Raw genomic sequence first — 24,730 nt, 5'->3', positions numbered from 1 at the left:
TTCCTGGCAAGCTCCTGAGGTGGACCTGAGCGAAAATCAGCGAGAGTTCATACAATTTAGGAACAACATTGCTCCATTTGTATGTATTGGAACTCATCCTGCTTTTCATACCTTCTCAGAATTAAAAAAAATTTTTTTTCCTGTTTATTTGGGGGCAGGGGAGAGAATGAGTATAAGTAGGGGAGGGGCAGAGAGAGGAAACACAGAATCCCAAGCAGGCTCCAGGTTCTGAGCTGTTAGCATAGAGCCCGACTCAGGGCTCGAACTCCTGAACCGTGAAATCGTGACCTGAGCCAAAGTCCCAGGCTCAACAGACTGAGCCACCCAGACGCCCTCCTCCTCAGAATGTGTAAAGCCGTGAAACAAGGCATTGAGTGGAAGTTTCTCTTCTCCGTCTCAGGCTGCAGGCCTGGGGGAGCACCGGCATGGGTTATTGAACTAAGCTCAGATGAATTAAAGATGTTCTGTTTCTGTCACTTGGGATGACTATTAATGCATCTGTGTTCATCACCTTTTTTGCCTTGTAGACTTTTCTTTCTGTTTTGATTTTTTTTAATGGTTATTTATTTATTTTGAGAGAGAGAGGAGAGAGCACAGGTGGGTGGAGGAACAGAGAGGAAGTGGGAGAGAGAGAATCCTAAGCAGGCTCTGCCCTGTCCGTGCAGACCCAGATGCTGGGCTCGAACTCATGAACCATGAGATCATGACCTGAGCTGAAACCAAGAGTCGGACTGAGCCATTCAGGTGCCCCTAGAGTGTTCTTTTTAAAGAGCATTTACATTGACAGAAAGCTTGACTGTAAAGTGCAGAGACCACTTAACCCTCTGTCTGGACACTGTCATATGTTTATATATACATAAATCAATATATGTGTGTACATATATATGGATGTATATTAGCAGAGGTGGGTTTTTTTTTAATTTGTTTTTTTTTTTTTTTAGGAATCTACACCCAACGAGGGGCTCGAACTCACAGCCCTGAGATTAAGAGTTGCACATTTCTCCACCTGAGCCAGCCAGGCGCCTCTGTCAGATATATATTTTTTTATCTCCTATTACTCTGATGCATTTGTTAATTTGATGAGCCAACTTGGAAGTAGTTGACAGTAGGGTTGACTCCTCTACAACGTCAGGTCTTCAACTAACATGAAAAGACCCGTCTTCATCATTTTCTGTATCGTATAGAATCTTTTCATTGTCCTAAACCTCCTGTGCCCCACTTGTTCATTCCCTGGCAACCAAGGATCTTTTACTGTCTTTTATCTTTTCCAGAATGTCATATGCTTGGGGCCAACAGTGTTGTCACATTGTCTTCTTTCACTTAGGAATAGGATCTTAAGTTTTCTCCATGTGGTTTTGGCATTGGAATTTCATTTCTTTTTGTAACTGAAGACTGTTTCGTCCCGTGGGTTTGCCAGTGATTGTTTATCCGTTTGCCTGTGTCTGTTTGTTTAGGTACAGTGGTTGGGTGGAACTCACAATGTCAAGATCAAGAGTTAAGTGCTTTACCAGCTGAGCCAGCCAGGCTCCTGGTTCACCTATGTTTTGTGCTGGGTCTTAGTGTCACTTGTGGTGGGACTGGCCCTTAGGGTTCCCGTTGTGATTGCGAGACTCTCTGTCAGCAGTAAACACCAGGAAACTTCGGGGGAAACAAGTTTATAACCTAGAGGATCTGGGAATTATATAGCACACGGCGGGGTCGGTGGTGGGGGAGACACACATGTTCGTATGTGACACAGGTCCTCGGTAGAGACAACACCCAGGCTTGGGTTCTTATTTTACTGAGGTAAGGGTGGGGGTCTGTGATTTTACTGGCTCACACACATGACTGATGGGTTTAAAACTTAAGAGCAGAAATTTAAATCACAAGAGAAAATGGCCGCCTGGGTGGCCCAGTCTATTAAGCCTCCGACTTCGGTTCAGGTCATGATCTCACGTTCGTGGGTTCAAGCCCTGCATCAGGCTCTATGCTGACAGCTCAGAGCCTGAAGCCTGCTTCTGATTCTGGTCTCCTTCTCTCTCTGCCCCTCCCTACTCATGCTCTGTCTCAAAAATAAATTAAAAAAATTAGAAAAAATTTAAGTCACAAGAGAAAAGAAACCAGTGCCTGAGTGGTCAGTTACAGTCAAACCAAGATCTCTAAAACAAAGGAGGTGGTTTGGGTCTTTATCTAGTCACGTGGCTGGCAACGTGTTTATTCTAGATACTGTCTTTGAAGTGGATGCCTCAGCAATCAAAGCTTAAGTCAGGCTCTTGCATAGAAAAAAGAAAAAAAACCCAAAACTGTCAGGGTTTACACTCCACTCCACCGGTGTGATGCAAAAGAATTGAGTCAGGGAGTTAGCTGCCTGGTTATTGGATCTGTTGAAAGTCAGGAGTAGGGTTTGTCCAAACCCAGAAGGTCAGTCAGATTATGGTAGAAATTCTGTAATAATTGAACAGACAATAGTCTGAAGTCCAGTCCATAACGGTTGTCCCAAATTTGAAGAGTCCCACAATAAAACTAAGTCAGTGAGGAGCGCCTGGGTGGCCCAATGGGTTAAACATCTTCCTTCAGCTTCTGTCATGATCTCATGGTTTGGGAGTTCGAGCCCCACATCGGGCTCTCTTCCTCTCTCCGCCCCTCCTTCACTTATCACGCTGTGCTCTAAGTCTGTGATCTTAGGGGACGTGAGAATTTGTCCAAAGAATTGGGTAATAGTGTGGAATATTTTAACATCTTGGGCCATCTGGTGTAAGCAACTAGGTTTGGACCTGTCCTGAGTTGGTAGGTTGATCTTCGTCTTAGTCCTGCAAATGGATCAGTTAAGAGTCGGGTCTGACTTCAGGAGGCTTCCGTGCATGTGGGCTCCCAGACTTAAACCTGAATGGTGCAAGTACTTGCATTGGGTCATTACGAGGTATTTCTCTGGAGGGACACCTGGGGCTCAGCTGGTTAAGAGTCTGACTTCAGCTCGGGGCATGACCTCGCGGTTTGTGAGTTTGAGTCCTGTGTCCAGCCCTGTGCTGACAGCTCAGAGCCTGGAGCCTGCTTCGGATTCTGTGTCTCCTTCTCTCTCTCTGTCTCTCCCTCTCTCTCTCCCTCTCTCTCCCTCTCTCCCTCCCCCATGCTCTGTCTTTCAACAGTCAATAAATGTTTAAAACAAAAGAAAAACAGTGGTTAATGACTAGAGCAGATTATAATCCCAGCGCGCGTTCTGAAGGCAGCCAGCAAAGATGCTTCTGGATGTTGAGTTTGAAGCATGTTTAGATGGAGTGAGGGCAGGCAGGGTCATGCTGAGAGTTTTTCCCACTTTGCATGTTGAATTGTGATCCTGCCAAGTGGCGCACACAGCAACAGGCGTGGAGATTGCCCAGGCATAGATCTGCTGCTCTCACGGTTTCCCTCAACTTTATATCGAATTGTCTCGCGTTAGCTTGCATGGACGTGGGGAAAGGGCAGTTTTCGTTCTCCGTGATTCCAAGTCAGAAGGATGGAGGGATGTTGGAAACCTCAGTTTGGAGAGTTGTAGCCAGATATTGGAGGAAACAAGAAAAATCTAGCATCCAATACAGTTTATGGGTAGAAAACAAACCTCAAAGACCAAGAACATAACTAGAATCTAATTTTTTATGTTTATTATTTTTGAGAGACACACAGAGAGCAAGCAAGGGAGGGGCAGAGAGAGAGGGAGACACAGAATCCAAAGCAGGCTCCAGGCTCTGAGCTGTCAGCACAGAGCCCGATCCAGGGCTTGAACTCACAAACCGTGAGTCATGACCTGAGCTGAAGTTGGACGCTTAACTGGCTGATCCATCCAGGTGCCCCAAATCTAATATTTATAAAGGTGTATTATGACTTAGTTTTTATCGGTATAGTCACCCCCGTTTCTCTCCAAGATAACCATAGTAAAAAAAATTGGTTTGCAAATTAAGTCTAGTTTTAATAAATTTGGCTTGATAATTTACCTAAGTGCAGTAAGAATAGTGATTGACCACAAGTCTGCTTTGTTGGAACTTTTCATGAGGAAATCTCCGGTGAAACTTTCAAACAAATCTTGCGGCTAGGAAGCCAAGCCGAGCACTTAACCATCAGACTTTGTCTGCGACACCCATTGATTTGGGTTAATTCCTTTGTTCTCGAGGTCCCCAGAATATCCTGGGGTCCCTGCACCTACCAGAAAGTGACCTTCCCTAGTCACCTGGTAAGGCTGCTGGCAGCTCTGTTAAGTAGGTACAAGGCTTGATTTTTTCCACCGCGTTTTATCGGTTCCATAAAGTCAGTCTTAGTTCCTTAAAAAGGTGTCTGGTCATATTTGAATCTATGTATGTCTTTTGTTAAACATGACATTTCAAAGCCTTGGTAATACAACTAATGTTTTCAGTTGTGTCCTTTTGCAAGGAGACTAGATTTTTTATGTGACTGAGAATACGCACTAAAAGTTTCTGAATACAGGAGGGATCAGGGAGGGAGAAAAAGCAATAGTTTTCACCTTTGTTCACAAAAGTACGCTTTCTCAAATTGCTGGAAGTCGTAGCTAGCTTAAGAGAAAGGGTTTCCTTCGATCTAGGAAACAAAAGATTAAAGAGTCCCAATATTTTAAACAAAAAGTCATAAAAATTATCCTTATCAGTTCACTCAGTCCTATGTGATTAATCCTGGCTCTTGATCTTAAGTCTTGATCTTGATCATAAACCTTGAGCAGGTTTATGGATGCAGTTTTTTGTTAGAGCACTGTAAATTCTTACCCAGTTGAGCAGAATGATCTGAAAGTTACCAGAAACCTGTATTTGAGAGTGCTGGTCAGAGCCTTTTCCACGAATATCTCTGAGGGTGAAACACTTTGGCAAAAGCATCAGAGTAAAACACCTGTCTATTGACAAAAGACTTAAAAATGGCCGAGGTTAAAGATCCGATGACTTCTTATCTTAATGCAGTTGCCAAGACAATTTATTTATTTCTGTGGCACATAACATTTCAAGTGTAATGCCCAAAACACAGTATCCTCAACGGCCAGAGACCAGCAGGGAGACCGAGGCACGTATGTAAAGGCTAAGGGCTTTATTATTACGGGCTTAGGCTCGCCGGGGCCTAAACTCGGGCTCACAGACGCCACCAGCGCAGTGGATCCGTGCTGAGTAGGGTTTATACGGGGTCTGGGAAGGGGGAGTTACAGGAAATTGTGACCCAGGTACAGTGATCCAATCATTATTGTATCACGGCATTGGCAGCAACTTTAACCATACATTTTATTTAGAGCGTTCGTTACTTTTGGTGGGACCCAATCACAATATTTAGAGTAGTTTTGAAATTAACCAATTACAGAGTGAGTCCAGGGTCTTATTTGGCGACTAGCGGGTTAACTTTAACATCAGGTAACAGGGTCCTATCTAAAGTTCCTATCTGCAGGCCTCACCTTAAGGAATGTGGGGAGAGGTAGCTGGCCTTTCCTGATTGGATAACGCAAGGTGGTCTCTTCTGCTCTAGGCAGTGTGTAACTGCCTGATAGTTTTGGGGAAACTGGAACTTAGGCCTTCTAGTTCAGAGGGGAAACTTAAAGCCTGTCATGGCATCTGTTTGGTTTAGCCTTATATTCCCCCCCTCTGTCTTGTAACTGACCCAGTCCTGGGTCAGTCGAGTTACCATTGTCTCCGTTTAAGGCTTGATGCTGAGCTCTTAGGACCATTAACTGAATAACATTTACATGCTCTTTGACAATGCTATGATCTTATCAATGATACAAGAGCCAAATGTTGAAAGTATACCAATTTTGGTTTTGGCTCCTCTTTCTTCTCCTCTCTTGTGGTGGCCGCAAACCACAGCTAGACTATTCTGGACAGTTCGTGAGCTATTGGCATAGAAGTAACATAGTTTCCCTAAAGCCTGGCATAGCCCTCCTTGGTGTAAGGGGAGTTTCTTACCCTGTAAAGGGCATAGGGGAGGAGAGTTTACCCAATTTCCACCAGTCTCCATGGTTAATTTGGTAAGGGTCTCTTTTAGGGTTTCTACTATCTGGTGCTGTCTGGTTTACAAAAGGAAGAATGACAGCCGATTTGTTCAGGATCCTGGGCGTATAGGTGCGATACGCCTCCATGGTTCTTTCTACATTACTAACCTTAGCCAAATCGGTGGGCCGTCTAGCGGCCACCTGAGAGCCCCCCCACTAGAGTCTGGCGGTAGAGGCGTAGGCTCCCCTTACCTCCTGCCATGTTGAAATCCCATGCCCAGATTAGAGGCAATTAATACCAACAGAACATCTTATCCATAAGAGGAAGGTGAGCATAATCACGAACTTTTGCTATTTTCCCAACTTTCTGGGGCAACATTTGCCAGTCTGATGGCAAAGAGACAGGACAGTTTATCATATTGGACCGGTGATTCCTCAGGCTTCTGCCGTGCTAGACCAGCCAGCTTCCAGGGTGTGGCTGGAGCAGGGCTGGAGATCTGTTAGAGGGTCAGCTTAAGCTGATCCACTGGCTCTGGATCACCTCACCAGGTTGAGGGTTCTTCTGAGTTGGCCTACTTAACTCCAGAGAGATACCTGAAAACTTTAATAGGGGCTGATCCCCAGTTTTAAATATCATCCTCACAGACTAACAAGCCTGAGATCCAACAACAAATATTCAAAGACACTCAGAACTAGAATAATATTTACAGTAGTGCATTGCTGAAACATAGTTTTTCTCTCTAAAGAAACCTCCATCATCATAGATAGCCAAATTGAGACTAATGCATTGGTGGAACGAGTCCATTCTTAACAACCCTGGCCTAATTATTTAAGCTCAGCAAGAATAAGGATTGTTCATGAGTACTTTATAAGGCTTGCTTTGCTGGGTCCTTTTATAAGGAATCTCCAGGTTGAACTGTTAGTAGCCGCTCTGGGCCAGAAGCCAAGCCAAGCCAGCACTTTCCATCAGACAGGCCTGCAATACCTGTTGAGTTGGGCCAATTCCTCTTCCCCAGGTTCCCAACATGTGCTGAAGTTCCTGCCCCCGTCAGGAAGTGACCTTCTTTACTCACCTGGGGAGGCTGCTGGGAACTCTGTGAGCAAGGTGTCCAGCCAACATTTCCACGAGGCTTTATGGCTCCATGTTCCATAAAGTCAACCTTATTAGTTCCTTAAAGCTGTCAGGTCATATCAGAGCCTATGCATGACTCTCAAATAGGACATTCCAGCCAAAGCCTTGGTAAAATAACCAGTATTTCCAATGGTGTCCTACTATTAAATGAACAGATTCTTACTGAACTTATGCAAACAATTGTAATGGCCATGAGAGAAAGAATACTGTGAGTTTTTGAATTTCAGACGGTTTAAGTAGAGAGAAAAGATAAATGCTCTGGACAAACAAATACTTTATAACATTTCTGAATATCACAGATATATTAAGAGAAAGTTTTTTAATCTGGATAAGCAAACATTAAGGGACCAGCAATGTTTCCAACAACAAGAGTCACAAAACTATAATTTCCTATATGTTCCTAATTCTTGTTCAGCTTGAATGCAGCTTCTAGCTCTGGAGATTTCTACCCATTTTAGTATTAATTTTAAAAGATATCAAATACTGCATTTGTCCCTAAGATGAGCACTAGAATTGCTGGTGATAACATTATACCAGGACACACAGATTCTTGGAAATTTCATGCAATATCTAGAACGCTGCTTTTAAATAACTTTCACCCATAACTTATGGCCTAAGAAAGTTTATCATCACTGATTTGACGGTGCCGCTAAAGCGTAATTAGCGTAATCTCTCCTTTCCCCCAGGCTGCAAGCTGTTGTGGGCTGTTTCAGTTGCCTCCTGGGGTGTTTACACTTCAAAGGCATGGGAAGATTTACATCTTCAAAGGACAGAGAAAGAAAACACAAGCTTTCTCCTAGGAGTTTCTTGCCTTTTGGTTGGTTTTGACAGTTCCAATCAAAATGGAGAGTGCCACCCTATGATTAGGGGGTGCGCCCTGCAAGGAATACTCCTCTGGGCGTGGGTCAAATGGGGCCTCTTCGGGGTAGAAGATGGAGAGCTTGGGTTGAGGAATTAGTAAACCCATTGGACCTTCCCAGTTTTGCATGGCAGGAGTTGGGTCGTCTTAATGTTTTCCATTCTTTTCCATTCACCATTCCCCGTGAGCCGTAGCTCTGATCACTGCCATGTCACGATGGGCAAGGAGCCAGGCAGCACATCCCCAGGTCTGGACGAGGTCCCTGGTATAAATTGGTAGCGCTGGGAGCCTTTGCCCTCCCGTTTCCATCTCCCTCCTCATCAGAGTCCTTGGTAATCCCCTCTGGGATTCCACTGGTGGCCGGGATTGTACCTCTTGGTCCTGCCCTTGGTTCTTGGTTCTGCCCTGTCCCGGGGAAAGCTGAGGGAGCTTAGGCTCTGTGGCATGGAGACCTGGATGGATGGATCTTTAGGAAACTTAGTGGATTGTAGGGTCTTTAGAGACACCAGCCAGTTGATGTGTTTTGGCGGCGGGAACCATTCAGAGCCTGTTCGAAACCATCACGCCCCGCAATTAGCCAGTGGATTCTCCTCTCTCCTTACTGCTGCATAGAATCTTCAAGAAAGGGTTGATTTTTAGGTAAGGTACTATTTCTGTATGTTTCTTTTATTTAAAAACCTTTTAAGTTATTTTTGAGAGAGAGAGAAAAAAAATCCAAGTTGGGGAGGGGCAGAGAGTGAGCACGAGACACAGAATTCGAAAGCAGGCTCCAGGCTCTGAGCTGTCAGCACAGAGCTCAATGCGGGCCCGAACCCACAAACTGTGAGATCATGACCCGAGCCAAAGTTAGATGCATCACCGACTGAGCCCCCAGGCGCCCTAGGTACCGATGGGGGCTCGAGCTCAAGAGCCATGAGCACATGACCTGAGCTGAAGTCATTGCCCCTGCCAGCTGAGCCACCCAGGTGCCCTTTTTACCAGACACGTTTGGATGAAGGCTCGGTGAGCCCTCCTCCTAGCAGTCTTCCTTTCCGGGGAATCCCAAGAAACCTCTGGCTTGAGGTCTGCCTCCTCTAGTGTGACATGCAGGGGATCTTTGAGGAAACCCCTTAGGCTAACCCCCTGGAGCAGGAGACCCGAGTCTCCCCTGCTGGTATTCTCGGCATTGAGTAACACCCAGGACGGTCCGTGGGCTTTTGCATTTACCAAGGAGCAGGTGTTTGTCCCCTGGGATCTTGGATGCTCTCACTGGATGTACGCCAGGAATCCAACCTGTATCCCATCGAGTCTGGGGTGAAGAGTGACAGCAGTGAGTGAAGGAGTGACACAGAGACCACAGGCCTTTGTCACACTTTTTCCTCTGGTGTTGCCACCCGTTTCGGGTTGCGAGGCTACATAACTCTTCTGTGTTAGGACTTAGAGTCAGGACATGGGTCCCTGACTCTGTGGTCACAGGCAGAGTTCCCCCAAACTGCTCAGGTATGGGAGTATTTTCCTCCTGCCTTCAGCCTGGAGCCTGTCCTCGGGATCTGACAGTAGCCTTGTGATTCAGTTTCACCTTCCTTAGCTCACCTTGCCTTGAGGCATGGAGGACCCTTAGGCATATTAATCCTCAAGTAAGGCCTTTAGAATTAATTAGTAGTCCAGCCGTCTCATTAGAACAGAAGGCTCTCGATGCTCTGGGCAGCGTGACCTTTTGGGGTGGACGCTGCACATTGCAGTGACAGACCCCCGTCCCCCAAACAGTGTGACAGCCCCCCCCCCCCCCGACAGTGTGACAGCTCCCCCCGACAAACAGTACTCCTTTCCAGAGGGCGGCGCCGCCTGAGCGGGCAGTTTGTAAGCAAGTTGTAGGTAAAGGTAAAGTTCACTACAAGCGCGATCCTGGGGTCCCGCCAGCCACGCCAGTGTCTTGTGCTGGGCTCAAAGCCTTCCGACACTAGGGTCATCGTTGGAGTGGCCCTTGTGGTTCTTAGAATTGGATGACATTGTTCAGCAGTGACTATCAGGAAACTTTGGGAAGAAAAAAAAAAGCTTAGAGGACCTGGAAATGACCCAGCACCGCTGGGGAGGCGGCGGGGAGCACGCAGGGGGCTTGGGATCCGCTCTTCTTGGGGTGTGGATGGGCGTCTAGGGTTTCATGGGCTTTCTATTTATTGGTGAATTTAAATTAAAAGTTTTTAAATTTTATTTATTTCGAAAGAAGCAGAGTGGGAGAGGGGCAGAGAGAAAGAATCCCAAGCAGGCTCTGCACTGTCAGCACAGAGCCTCACACTGGGCTTGAACCCACGACATTGTGAGCTTAGGACCTCGGCCAAAGTCGGACACTCAACCCACTGAGCCACCCAGATGCCCCTGTCTGGTGAATTTAAAACACAAGAGCGGGCTTTTAAAGTGTAGGAGGGGAAAAGACAAGTGGCCCAAATAGTTGGTTATTGAAATCCATCAAAATGTTTAAAAAAGGCGGCCCATTCTTCCTGCCGGCAGGCAATGGGTTTATTTGAAATGGTCATCTTTGGGGCGCCTGGGTGGCTCAGTCCGTTGAGCATCTAACTTCGGCTCGGGTCATGATCTCATGTTTGTGGGTTTGAGCCCCATGTCGGCTAGCTCAGAGCCTGGAGCCTGTCTTTGCATTCTGTGTGTTCCTCTCTTCTCTGACTCTCCCCTACTCATGCTTGCTTTCTCTCTCAAAAATAAATATAAAAAAATGGCCATCTTTGAAGTGAATGCCTCAGCAATCAAAACTTAATTCAGGCACTTGGATTACAACAAACCAACCAACCAAAAAACAGTTGTCAGGGTTGACACCCAGAGGCTGGTGATAACTCTTTCTTTTATTTCCAATTTCCCAATGACCCAGGATTTTAAAATTGCTTTTGTGCGCCTTTTACCTGTTCCTTGATGTGTATGTTCAGATCTCTTTCCCATTTTTAATTGGGTTGTTTGTCTTTTACTGAATTTTAAGTTCTTTGGATGTTTTAGATACCAGTCCTTAATCAGGTAAGTGATTTACAAAGATTTTCTGCCAGTCTGTGGCTTGTGTTTTCGTCTCCTTAATTAACACTATCTTGCTCCGGGTTGGAGGTTTTCAGTGTAATGAAAACAAATTTCTTTCTTTCTTGCTTGCTTTTGTTATTGTGTTCCAAAAGTACTCACCAAACACAGGGCCGCCTAGATTTTCTCCTGTGTTCTCTTGTAGGAGTTGAGTTTTGTAGTTTAACATTTTACCCTAAATTTGTGATCCTTTTTTTTCCCCTGGCCTTCTTGCCAGTCCCTGACTCCAGCACATATTAGACCCGTTGGTCTGTGTTTCAGGACTGGTTGGGTGGGTGATCTGTGTCACCACTGACCCTGTGCGTTCCGTTTCCTGTGCTTTGGTTGCAGCGTGGTGCTTGGAGCCCTTCCCCTCCCTTGCCCAGTCCCTGGAGCTTACCTTGCCCCCTGCCAGGCTCTGTAGCTGGGGGTGGGGATATCATCCATTTTTATTTAATTTTTGTGAAAGGTGTAAAATCTGTGTACAGTGTGTGTGTGTGCACGCGCATGTGTGCGCGTGTGTGTCTAGCTCTTCCTGCACTGTTTATTGTAAAGACTACATTTTCTATTGAATTGCCTTTAGTCTTTTCTCAGTGATGAGTTCTCCATTCTTGCGTGGATCTTTAGAAAGTGAGGGGTGCCTCGGTGGCTCAGTCGGTTAAGTGTCCAACTCCTGATTTTGGCTCAAGTCGTGATCTAACCACTCATGGGTTCAAGCCCTGCATCAGGCTCCTTGCTGACAGTGCGAAGCCTGCTTGGGATGGATCCTCTCTCTTCTTCCCTCTCTGCCCCTCCCCTGCACGCTCTGTCTCTCTGTCTCTCTCTCTCAAAATAAACTAAAAAAAAAAATAGTAATTAACTTTTGTATATTAACATTTTCTCCTTCAGCCTTTCCCTACTCTCTTGGTATAGTTGGCCCTTTAGTACAGGTTTTAACTCTGGGTATGCAGATGTAAAGAAATTTTTAAGTAGATATTAGCAAAAGCCACAAGGTATTTATTTCTTAAATTTTTTTAAATATTTATTTTTGAGACAGAACGTGAGTTGGGGAGGGGGAGAGAGAGGGAGACACAGAATCCGAAGCAGGATCCAGGCTCTGAGCTGTCAGCACAGAGCACAACTTGGGGCTCGAACTCGCACACCGCGAGATCATGACCTGAACTGATGTAGGACTGAGCCACCCAGGCGCCCGGACAAGACATTTATTTACAGCCTCCCCCCACCCCCACAGTCTCACCTGGACTGAATCCAAAGTAACCGGCGCAGAGGTAGTACTTGCTGCCTTCTGAGTGCCCCTGGAGGTGCTGGGACTGCGCAGGGCTGCCGGTAGCCCATGTCCTGACAGGGTGGTCTGGTGGAGGGCCCAATGCTGACCTTCGGGAAGCGGGACTGAAGTGGGGGGAACTGTTGGACAAGGAGGTCCACACCCGCTGAGTCCTATGCAAGCAGGTTGGCCTCTGGCGCTACATTTGGGACAGTGTGGTCCTTGGGTCCCTCCCAGGCCCAGCGGGACCCTTCCCGTGGCAGCCACCTGGCCCCAGTCCTGGAGGCGGGAGCTGTGTGGCCATAGCTGCTGACAGGCGGTGCAGCCCCAAGCAGGCGAGGCAGCTGTACTGAGCCGCCAGGCTGCTGTCGCCACCCTGAGGCCTGGCCTGGCTAGAGTTGGGCTAGGAGGCTGTGGAATGTGGCCATCCTGGGGCCTGCCCACAGCCACTACCCACCGCGTCCGGGCTTGATCCAGCCCAGCTGGGCCTACCTATGGGTAGGTTTTTTTTTTTTTCAATCAACTTTGCCTTATGATTCATTAATGTTTTCTTTAGCGGACTCTACTGGAAGAACCTCACCACGTACCGTACCAAATGTGTGTTAATCGGCTTTACCTTATCAGCAAGACTCCAGGTCAACAGTAAGCTGTTCCTAGTTCCATTTTGGGGTGACCAGGAGATATACCCAGGTGTTTGACTGCCCAAGGGGTCAGTGTCCCTGACTCCCAAGTTGTTCAAGGGTCGACTGGAGTTTGAAGGGATTTGCTTGTCACTTGGGACTATGAGATGTGCTCCATAGACGGTCTTGTCTTTTGCCACAAAGACCATTTGATTTCTTGCTTCTCAACCTGCATACTGTGTTTTTCCTTTATGGGTCTTAACAGCAGAGTTAAGAATTCTAGCACAAGGTCAGGTCGAGGTCAATTTGGACTGGGGGGGAGGGGACATCCTTTCCTGATGTTACCTGAAAGCATCTAGTCCTAGTTCTTCCAGGGCAGAGCCCGGATACTAAATAAAGGCCCCGCTAATGTGTAGAGAGGTAGGTGTGGCCACAAGGGAAGTACCCCCTCCAGTGAGTACCCACTTTGGTCTCAGTCGTTAGGGAGCCTGTTAGCTGCATACTTGGGTTTGACCTTCTGTGGTACCGTGAGAAACGTACAGAAAGGTACGTCTCTTAGTTCCTAGCAAAAAACCCCTCTCAAGGCCCTAGGAAAGACCTCAGTGATAAGGGCGATAGTGTCTTTTTTTTATGTTTATTTTTGAAAGAGTGTGAGTAGGGGAGGAGCAGAGAGGGGAAACCAAGGATCTGAAGTGGACTCTGTGCTGACAGCAGAGAGCCCCATGTGGGCCTCGAACTCATGAACTGTGAGATCATGACTTGAGCCAAAATCAAATGTTCAACAGACTGAGCCACCCAGGCACCGCCCCCCCCACTTTTTTTTTTTTAATTTTTATTTATTTATTTTTTAAATGTTTTATTTATCCTTTGATACAGAGAGAGACAGAGCATGAGAGGGGGAGGGGCAGAGAGAGAAGGAGACACAGAACCGGAAGCAGGCTCCAGGCTCTGAGCTAGCTGTCAGCACAGAGCCCGACGCGGGGCTCGAACCCACGAACGTGACATCTGACCTGAGCCGAAGCCGGAGGTTTAACCGACTGAGCCACCCAGGTGCCCCCTTTTTTTTTAATATAATGAGGCAACTTGGACACCATGAACATCCAGCCTTGATTAAGGGCCTGAGACTTTGATTCTTCTGCCTTTGAGCCCCAGCTCCCAGCATCTGGAAAGAGAAGACAGGCTATGGAGATTGAGTTGATCACCGATGGCCAGTGATTTAATAAATTGCATCCATTTAGTGAAATCTCCATGAAAACCCTTAAAGGGGTGTCTGGGTGGCTCACTTGGTTAAGTGTCCGGCTTCGGCTCAGGTCATGATCTCATGGTTCATGGGTTCGAGCCCCGTGTCAGGCTCTGTGCTGACAGCTCAGAGCCTGGAGCCTGCTTCGGATTCTGTGTCTCCCTCTCTCTGTCCCTCCCCTCCTCAGGCTGTCTGTCTCTGTTTCTCAAAAATAAATAAAAAAAACATTTATTAAAAAAAAGAAAAGAAAACCCTTAAAGACCCAGTTCAGGGGGTGTCCAGGTGGGTGCACATGTACATCCAGGTGCTAGAAAGTTGGCGGGTTCAGAGGGGAGGGGGCAACTCTGCAAACCCCCCTCCCCCTCCACTCCCCTCACCCATATGACTACCTTACTTTGACCTTTGTCTTGCCTGAGTTGTATCTTTTATAGTAAACCAGTTTGTTGTTTGTTTGTTTGTTTGTTTGTTTGTTTGCAAAAGCAAAGGGCTTTATTACGGGTTTAGGCTCGCCGGGACCTAAACTCGGGCTCACAGACTTTACCAGTGTGGTGGATCAGTGCTGAGAGCCCCGACCAAAGGTGGGGCAGGGCCTTTATGAGTTTGGGAAGGGGGAGTTACAGGAAATGGTGACACAGGTACAGTGATCCTATTATTATACAATATTATTGACAGTAGTAAACCAGTTTGTTTAAGTAAAGAGTTTTGATGAGTTCTTCTGTAGTTTCAGGGAGTTACCAGACATGAGGGCACACGGAGCGGATCCGAATGTGTAGGCGGTGGAGCAGAAGTGTTGGCAGCTGGGGCTCCCCGTGTGTGGCCGGCATCTCAGGTTGGGGTGGCGTGTGGGACTGAACTGTTTACCTGTGGAGTCTGATGTGGACTCTGGGTGTTCGTGTTGGAAATGAATCGAACCGTTAGACATAGAACATAGAATTGGAGACGTAGAATTGGAGAAGTGGCATTGGGACCGACATCACATATTTGGTGTCCTGAGGGGGAGGACCCTCATCATCTTCGGAAGTGCCCCACCTTCGGAGAAGATAAGGCTGGAAGGGACTTAAGTTGGCTATTTCCCTCCTCCCAGGTCAGAGAAGCCTTGGGAAAATCCCCAGTCACTTAGACTCTTGTGAAATAGATTATCTTGAGGATGGACCTTATTAAGCAGCATAGACTATTCTGGACCTTTTTTTTTTTTTTTTTAAGTAGGCTCTACGCCAAATTGGGACTTGAACTCATGACCCTGAGATCAAGATATGAGCTGAGATCCAGTCAGACAGCTGACTGAGCCACCCAGGTGCCCCTGGACATATTTCCAAATGGCTACTTTTTCTCTCTGTAATTTTGGAGACAGTGCTTTACCCTGCTACCTCCGTTCTGTGATGAAAGAGTTGTCGATTTCAAGTTTCTTGGTTTTGTCTTCTGAGGATTGCAGGCCGGCCTCTGAGCTCCTTACATGCCCAACCGGAGGCCAAAGTGTCTGACTCCTATTTTTCTTATTTGAATGCTGATAGCTTTATTCTTTTAAGTTTATTTTTGAGAGAGAGAGCAAGCAGGGGAGGGGCAGAGAGAGAGAGAATCCCAAGGAGGCTTCACCCTGTCAGCGTAGAGCCCAGCGGGAGCTTGAAGTCCTGAACCGTGAGATCGTGACCTGAGCTGAAATCAAGAGTCCAGCGCTTAACCATTTAACCGACTGAGCCACCCAGGAGACCTTGAAGGCTAATAGCTTTAAGCCCTCATCTCTCCTTCCCCCCTTGCGGCCCACATTTGTACAAGGGGACAGGACAGCCTGCGTGACCCTTCCTTTGGTTTGGCAAGTGATTCAATCCACAGAAGGGCCTGCCCTGTCCCGCAATTTTCACCCTAGCCCACCCCCAACCTCGGTAAATCCCAGGCCAGGCTCCTTTCTTTGCTCTCTCAAGGACATCTCCCACCTGCTTGAGAGGCCTGCCCTGCCCCCCAGGACATTTCCATAATGGAAGTAAGAAACCCTTTCAGACCCTGTAGGCTTGTGTGGTGTCAGGGTAGACATCTGACCCTGATCCCCATCTGCCTGCAGCTGACCACACAGTCATAGGATGAGTAAGCTGTCGCACGGCCTGCACTCCTCTTTGCCTGGTTGTTCTCTTGACAAGTCCTCCAGCTCTTTTGATATTAGTGCGTGCCGTCCTTGTAGGCGTCGCCAAGGGTAGGTGCACAGGATACTGTGGACGTTCAAAAATTGCTGGGCTGTAGTTGTGATCAGGTGACATTTTACAGGGACTAGCAATGGATCATAGCACTCGACCCTCCTCCATCCTTGCAGGATTTGTCAGATAGCAATTCCTAGTTCATAATGGTCTTCAACACCTGGGATTATTATTAAAACGATGAGTTTTTTTCTTGTCACGAATTTTTGCTCTAATCCCTGTGAAATGGGATCTACTGGATAGTTTATTTACCTCTTACCTCATTACCAAGGTGATGGACATTTGTAATATGTGATACTTCGTATTCTGTTGTTTAAAATGTTTGACTTCTTTCCTTTGGAATAGGCGTCTGTTCATTTTAACTCTGCAAACTGACCTTTTGTAGTAATTTATGCCTGCCCGTGTAGAAAGTGTTCTTGATATTTGCCACCTTGCTGCAATGACTGCTGTGTCCTTACTAACTTTTCGTATTAATAGCAGCCTATGGAAGGTGCTTCCTAGCCTTGTCTGTTTGCTCCTCCCTCTGCCAGACTCTATTGTCTGCAGTAGAGTAGCTTGAAAACCCTGGATGTGTGTTGCCTGTAAGGCAGACCGCCACCTTTATTGTTAGAAGCCGTTTGTTTGTTTGTTTCTTTCTTTGTTTTAGTTTATGTATTTATTTGAGAGAGAAAGTGAGTGAGGAAGGAGAGAGGGGGGAGAGAGAATTCTAAGCAGGCTCCGCACTGTCAGCACAGAGCCTGATGTGGGGCTTGAACTCATGAGCTGTGACCTCATGACCAGAGCTGAAGCCAGGAGTCTGGATGCTTAACCGCCTGAGCCACCCAGGTGCCCCTGACTTTGTTCTTTTTGTTGGGCTTGAAGGAATACTTGTTGACTACTTAAGGATCTGTTTTTAGAGGGGTGATTATGGAATTTTATAAAGCTGTCATTTGGGAGAGGTGACATCTGGGTGACACTGAATTCTTGTTAAGAACACTTTGTCACCCATGGGGTGTCTGGGTGGCTCAGTCGATTAAGCAACCGACAGCTCAGAGTCTGGAGCCTGCTTTGGATTCTGTGTCTCCCTCTCTCTCTGCCCCTCCCCTACTTGTGCTCCGTTTCTCTGTCTCTAAAATAAATAAACATTAGAAGAAGAAAAAAAGAATTGCTGTGTGGGAACTTTTCTCTGTTCCCTAGACATGGACATCATTGAATGACTGATCTCTTTCACGGACCAGCATTTAGGGGAATTAATCCGCTGAGGGATTCCTGTGCTTGGGATAGACTGTCGTCCTGCCTTCCTAACAGAGGAACTCAGAAACGAGAGAAGTTTGGGAGGGAAGCCCCGTGAGTGGCTGGTTGGCTATGAGTTGCACCAGAAATCAGAAAAAGGGGATTTGACGGGATTTTTGAACTCCGTTTCACACCGTGTGCACATACATCATCAGTACTGTTGTGGATTTCAGTGAAGTCCCTTGCAAACTCCAGTCCTTAACACGGTCCTCGAGGTCACAAGGCCCGGTTAGTAATAGGATTCTGCCGGAAAATCTCTTCTGGTGTCTCATCTCCACCTGTGTGCCTCTGTGTCCTAAAAATTGGTGGGAGGCAACTCATGAGTACATGGTTTTGTCACATACTTATCCTCAGGTCTGCGTTGTGTATTCCGAATATCATCCTGGTCCGTGAAATGAGACAGAGCATGGAAGGCAAAACCGATTCCATGATAAATATTATACAAATGATAATTTTACTCTTCTATGAGAATATTGCTATTCATCTAGCTGGATATGACTGCAATGGCCTGGAGGACGGTAGGGCCACCTGGATCTTGTCACTGTGGATTCTCCTGGCTTCTCATGTTTGGGGATGGGAGTAGGAGAAAAAGCTTCCATTTTTTTCCTGTTTTTGTTCAGAAAGCATCATGCCCTTATGACCTCATGCATCATGGGAGGGTGTGTAATGTGGTGGGTATTTAAGAAGGAGGTGACAGTTTTTCTCACAAGGAATTGATGGTTTTAAGATGGAAATACTTCTTCCATTTCTGTAGCATTTCTCCAAGGCGTTTTGTTCCCTGACGGTAGAGAGCAGTGGAGACCTGACGTGATCACAGTCAAAACGTAGCGGTAAATTCCTTGTGTTCACGACGCTGGTAAAGACACGAGGGAGTGTGGTCAGAGAGGAGGAGCCTGAGAACCGAGTCCTAGAATAAATGTTGAGAAGTCAAAATCACATAGAATTTCTTACGAATTGAGTATAGATGGCCAGTGCCGCGCATCTTACACACCCTCCTATACACATGTATGGGATGTTTTAGGACTCAGTGGCCTTTGAGGATGTGACTGTGAACTTCACCCTGGAGGAGTGGGCTCTTCTGAATCCATCCCAGAAGAAACTCTACAGAGACGTGATGCAGGAAACCTTCCGGAACCTGGCCTCAATAGGTAGGGATGACCATATTCTTATTAACCTAATCAATATTCTTACTTAATCAACTAGAGGCCATTGTTGCTTGCTCACCAGTGCTGTTTCAGGAGGTGAAGTGCGGAAAGCAAGTATATTGGTAAATGAAGCAGCCATGGTCACAGTTCATCAGGGTGTAGAAACTAAAGCAACTTTAATATTCTTTTGTAATTGATGATTTTTCCTCATCTGCATTGTAGGAGACAAATGGGAAGATCGTAACAGTAAAAGTCTGTGTGAACATGAGACAGACCTAAGGTGAGTCCCAGTCACATAAGAACAGTGACCCTGGCCAACTCCAGTAGTAGAGCATGCAACTCTTTTTCTTTTTTTTGTAATGTTTATTTTTGAGAGACAGTGAGTAGGGGAGGGGCAGAGAGAGAGACACACACACACACACACACACACACACAGAATCCGAAGCAGGCTACAGGCTCTGAGCTGTCAGTACAGAGCATGATGCCGGGCTCAGACTCATGAACCAGGTGATTATGACCTGAGCCAAAGTTGGATGCTCGACCGACTGAGCCACCCAGGTGCCCCTACTTAAAAATAAATAAATAAAAATTGTTAAAAAAAAAAAAAAGGAACAGTGACCCATGAGAGAATCTTTGTCAGGGAATTAAAAAAAAAAAAAAACAAGCAAATAAAACAGACCAGTTTTCAAGTTTATTCGTTTTTAGGATACTTTCATCAAAAATTTCTTCTCTAATGTGACCTAGATGTTCAACATGTGAAAAACAATACACGAGGAAAAGATCTTCAGAAACCCGTTTATGCCCATCACTTCCTTTTTTTTTTTTTTTTAAACATTTATTCATTTTTGAGAGAGAGTACTAGTGGGAAAGGGGCAGGTAGAGAGGGAGCACAGAATCAGAAGCAGGCTCCAGGCTCTGAGAGCTGTGAGCACAGAGCCCGACATGGGGCTCGAACCCACAAGTGGTGAGATCATGACCTGAGCTGAAGTCAGATGCTTAACCGACTGAGCCACCCAGGTGCCCCCGCCCCCATCACTTCTGATAAGAGCTGTGACGACCTGTCTTGCAGGCTGCCTAGCACGCCTTCCCTTCCAGACAACCAGCACCAAACACATACACGCTGTTTTGAAAACCACACCAAAAAAACAAAAAAACCCCTCATGACAATAATGCAGCAAATATGAAATTATTAGTAAGCCATTAATAACCCGATTCTCCTTTTCCCAGCAGGCGTGTGGTAGAGAGTCCCCAGCAAGGGAAAGGAGGGAGTCGGTGCGGAGACCCCTTCACGCGGAATCCGAATCCTAAGCAGACAAAGAACACCTCCCCGGGCCTCAAGCTCCGGAAATGCAGCTTCTGCGGACAGGTGTTCAGGCATCACTCCTCCTTCAGCCGACACCTGCTGTCCCACACGGGCCACAAAGTGTACGAGTACCAGGAAGGCGACGAGAAGCCCTACAAGTGCAAGGAGTGTGGCAAGGCCTTCAGGCACCGCCAGTCCATCCGCGTGCACGTCCGGACTCACACGGGCGAGAAACCCTACCAGTGCAGGCACTGCGGGAAAGCCTTCAAGCACTGCCAGTCCATCCGGAAGCACGAGCGGATCCACACGGGGGAAAAGCCCTACGCGTGCGCAGTGTGCGGAGAGGCCTTCCGGTACCGCCACAACTTCCGGAAGCACGAGCGGACGCACACCGGGGAGCAGCCGTTCCGGTGCAGGCACTGCGGCAAGGCCCTCAGTTGCCTCAGCTACTGCCGGGTCCACGAGCGGACGCACACGGGCGAGAAGCCGTACGCGTGCAAGCAGTGCGGCAAAGCCTTCAGTTACGCCAGCTACATCCGGGTCCACGAGCGGACGCACACGGGCGAGAAGCCGTACACGTGCGCGACGTGTGGGAAGGCCTTCAGCTGCCCAAACTACTTCCGGAAGCACGAGAAAACGCACAGCGGGGAGAAGCCGTACGAGTGCAAGCAGTGCGGCAAAGGCTTCAGCTGCGCCAGGTCCTTCCGCAGCCACGAAAAGAGACACCGGGGCGAGAAGCCGTTCGAGTGTAAGGTTTGCGGGAAGAGCTACAGCTGCCCCGTGTACTTCCGGAACCACCAGCGGAGACACAGCGGGGAGAGGCCGCACGAGTGCAAAATCTGCGGGAAGTCCTTCAGCTGCCCCAAGTACTTTCGGAAGCACGTGCGAAGTCACGCGGGGGAGGAGCCCTGCGAGTGGACCGAGTGTGACCCTCCGGCGAGTCCTCTCGCGATAGTTCAGAGACCCGCGATGGCGCCGGCCGGAAGTGGGCCTTACAAGTGTAAGGAGTGCGGCAAAGTCTTTGACTGTCCTAATTACTTTCGCTGTCATGAAAAGATCCACAGTGGTGAGAAGCCATATGGGTGTAAGGAGTGCGGCAAGGCCTTCGGGTCTTCCATGTCCCTTCAAAACCACGAAAGAAGTCACAGTCGGAAAAAGCCTCATGAATGTAAGGAATGCGGCAAAGCCTTCAGTTTTCCCTGTTCCCTCCAGAAACACGAAAGGAGTCACACGGGGGAGAAGCCCTATGAATGTAAGCAGTGCGGGAAAGCCTTCACTTACCTCAGTTCTATGCAAAAACACGAAAGAACTCATAGTGGAGAGAAACCGTATGAATGTAAGCAGTGTGGGAAAGCCTTCATTTACCTCAGTTCTATGCAAAAACACGAAAGAACTCATACTGGGGAGAAGCCCTATGAATGCAAGCAGTGTGGGAAAGCCTTCATCACTCTCTCAAACGTTCAAAGGCACATGATAAAGCACACTGGAGATGGACCCTGTAAATGTAAGGAATGTGGGAAGGCCTTCGATTGCCCTAGTTCCTTGCGAACACATGAGCGGACTCACACCGGGGAGAAACCCTATCAGTGTAAACACTGTAGTAAAGCCTTTACTCGCTCCACTTCTTTACGGAACCATGAAAGAACTCATAATGGAGCATAGGCGTATGAATGTAAGGAATGTGGGAAATAACTTCAGTTCCAGTTCTTTCTGAATACAGGAGATCATTCACAGTGGAGAAACACCCTGTGTCCACAATTGGGTAAAGTCTTTACTTGCTATTATTTTCATATCCATGGGACTCCTACTAGAGAGAAACTCTGAATGTAAGGAAAGTCATGAAGCCTTCATGTGTCACAGTCATTTGACGACACGAGTGCACACCGGGGAGAAACCGTATAAGTGTAAGGGATGTGGGAAAGCTGTCTGTGCGTTTCCGTTAGAAGCCACAGAAAAACCCACACTGGGGCGGGGATAGTATTGAATGTAAACATTGTAGGAACATTTACTTGCCCCACCTTTGTTTTTTAATTTTTAAAAATGTTTTTTATTTATTTTTGAGAGACAGAGCTTGAACAGGGGAGGGTCAGAGAGAGAGAATCCGAAGACAGGCTCCAGGCTCTGAACTACCCATCAGCACAGAGCCCGATGCGGGGCTCAAACCCACGAACCATGAGATCATGACCTGAGCCGAAGCCGAACGCTTAACGGACTGAGCCACCCAGGCGCCCTTACTTGCCCCACCTTCTAACAAAACCCCAGGAGAATGTGTAATGGTTAGATACCTTACAAATGAGAACCTTTGATTTTTAAAAAATACTCTCAAAGTCCTATGAAAATTGCACTGGAAGGAAATTCTATGTTTGTAAGTAATATGGGTAAGCCTGCTAGAAATTAATCAGTGTGTAATACTCCCCCCAAATTCACAACATGAAAGAAACGTTATTAATGTTATACATACATTGTTTCCCTCAGTGTCTTTCCCCCCCAGTTTTATTGAGAAAAATTCACATTACTGCGTAAGTTTGAGGCATGTAGCCTCATGGTGTGATTTGCAAAATTTGTGGAAAAAGTACAGTGGTTCTTTTTCTTTTAAATTTTTAAAATGTTTATTTTTGAGAGAGAGACAAAGTATGAGCCTGGGAGAGTCAGAGAGAGAGAGGGAGACACAGAATTTGAAGCAGGCTCTAGGCTCTGAGCTATCTGCACAGAGCACAACATGGGGCTTGAACTCATAAACTGTGAGATCATGACCTGAGCAGAAGTCAGACTAAGCCCTACCGACTGACTGAGCCACCCAGGTGCCTCCCCCCACCCCGCTTACAAGTTTGTTTATTTTACATGAGAGTGGGTGAGGGGCAAAGAGGGAGAGAGAGAGGAAATACCAAGCAAGCTCTGTGCTGACAGTGGGCTCGAACTCCTGAGCTGTGAGATCATGACCTGTGCCGAAGTTGGACGCTTAACTGACTGAGCCACCCAAGTGCCCCCACAGTGGCTTATTCTTAAAGTAATTCTCTGTAGTTTGGATTCCAACTTAGTTTTGCAAGTAAATGTTGAGGTGGGAAAATACTAGAGGTACTCGTGAAGCAGCAGATTCTAAGTGTAACAAGTAAATTTGTCCACTTGGTAAAATACTAGTGTTTCTATTTTGAAGACTGTTTTATCCGTGGACGAACTGAAGTGTATTTCCAACAACAGACAAGCAGGCTTAATTTTTACATGTTTTTTTCATTTTTCCGTAAGGATGCGCTGTTGGATGATGACGTGTTATCCTCAAAAACAAACTGCCAACTATTTTACCAGCAAAATTGGGATTTGCAGGAATAACAGAGAACCCGCAGTTCCGGACAAGGTGGCCACACGTGGCCATCGGCAGTTCTGGAGGACAGAGGAGAGGAATGCTCTCCTATAAAAGAAAGCAGCGGACTTGGGAGGGGCTGTTATGAATAAAAGTTTGATTAGAGCACGCTGGGGTTCAGAACACAGCGGCTTTTCGTTGGCCGAATCAGGACTGTGTCATTGGCTGGCCTGTTGCGGGGTGAGAAGGAGCCGTTTCTTCCTCCTGCAGAGAGAATACAGTCGTCGCCAAAGTGGTATTTCGGGGTACGTCCCTTCCCATTGAGTGTGCCACTGAGGAGTGATAGGGCTGGGAACTCCCCCTGCTGAGCTCCTGACCCCCATTTTCATCAGGATTCCTTTTGTTAGCCTTTATATTTCTTTTGGTCAAGGTCTGTCTTTGAATGCATTGTTGCCTGGGAGTCAGGTTTTCCATGTTGAGTGGTTTTATCTTCAGGGCCTCGTCATCATGTTTTCCATTATTAGGAAGTGCGTAGCTGGCATAATCCTGACAGCCTCATTTGAGTAACCAGTCTGGGTGGGAGGGAGAAATCTTGGGCATTTTTCATCGAAAGTCTGTTTCTTCTCAACGGAAAGCATCTCGGAGTCTTGAGGCAGCATCACCTTATTGGGTACATCGTTAGTTTTTCTTATTAAAAATTTTTTTGGGGTGCCTGGGTGGCTCAGTCTGTTGAGTGTCCGATTTCGGCTCAGGTCAGATCTCACGTTTGTGGGTTCAAGCCCTGCGTCGGGCTCTGTGCTGACAGCTAGCTCAGAGCCTGAGCCTGCTTCAGATTCTGTGTCTCCCTCTCTCTCTGCCCCTGCCTGCTCATGGTCTGTCTCTGTGTCAAAAATAAATAAAACATTAAAAAAATTAAAAAAAAATTTTTATGTTTTTTATTTATTTATTGAGAGACAGAGAGAGACAATGGGAGCAGGGGAGGGTCAGAGAGAGGGGGAGATGCAGAATCTGAAGCAGGCTCAGGCTCTGAGCTAGCTGTCAGCACAGAACCCAATGCGGCGCTTGAACTCACCACCCGTGAGCTCATGACCTGAGCGGAAGCCAGACACTTAACTGACTGAGCCACCCAGTGCCCCATTAATTTTTTTTATTGTTTATTTGTTTTTGAAGGAGGGAGAGATGGAGTGCGAGTAGGGGAGGGGCAGAGAGACAGACACACACTCAGAATCCGAAACAGGCTCTAGGCTCTGAACTGTCAGCCCAGAGCCTGACGCGGGGCTCAAATCTCACAGACCGTGAGATCATGACCTGAGCCGAAGTCAGACGCTCAACTGACTGACCCCCCCAGGTGCTCTGATTGGGTATATTGTTTTTAAGCAGCTTGACAGACAACCAAATATAAAACTTGAATTATACAAAACAGTGGTGACAGGACAATTCCAAATTGTATGG

General features: G+C 47.0%; 1 protein-coding gene across 1 annotated transcript in view; it reads left to right on the top strand.

Annotated features, from left to right (window-relative positions):
- The window catches only part of LOC115273160 (zinc finger protein 709-like), a 26,068-nt gene extending 2,583 nt beyond the window's left edge, over positions 1 to 23,485 (top strand). The window contains exons 2-5 of the mRNA XM_029916084.1: positions 18,554 to 18,680; positions 18,900 to 18,957; positions 19,905 to 21,742; positions 23,224 to 23,485. Coding sequence (XP_029771944.1) covers positions 18,554 to 18,680; positions 18,900 to 18,957; positions 19,905 to 21,642 — 1,923 coding nt within the window. The 3' untranslated portion in view covers positions 21,643 to 21,742; positions 23,224 to 23,485. The remainder of the gene's footprint in view (positions 1 to 18,553; positions 18,681 to 18,899; positions 18,958 to 19,904; positions 21,743 to 23,223) is intronic.
- The last annotated feature ends 1,245 nt before the right edge of the window (positions 23,486 to 24,730 follow it).

Source organism: Suricata suricatta, chromosome 12 (genome assembly GCF_006229205.1).
Source record: "Suricata suricatta isolate VVHF042 chromosome 12, meerkat_22Aug2017_6uvM2_HiC, whole genome shotgun sequence".
Classification (NCBI taxonomy): domain Eukaryota; kingdom Metazoa; phylum Chordata; class Mammalia; order Carnivora; family Herpestidae; genus Suricata; species Suricata suricatta.
Note: the sequence above shows the minus strand (reverse complement) of the source record. Positions and strands in the feature narration are given on the sequence as shown.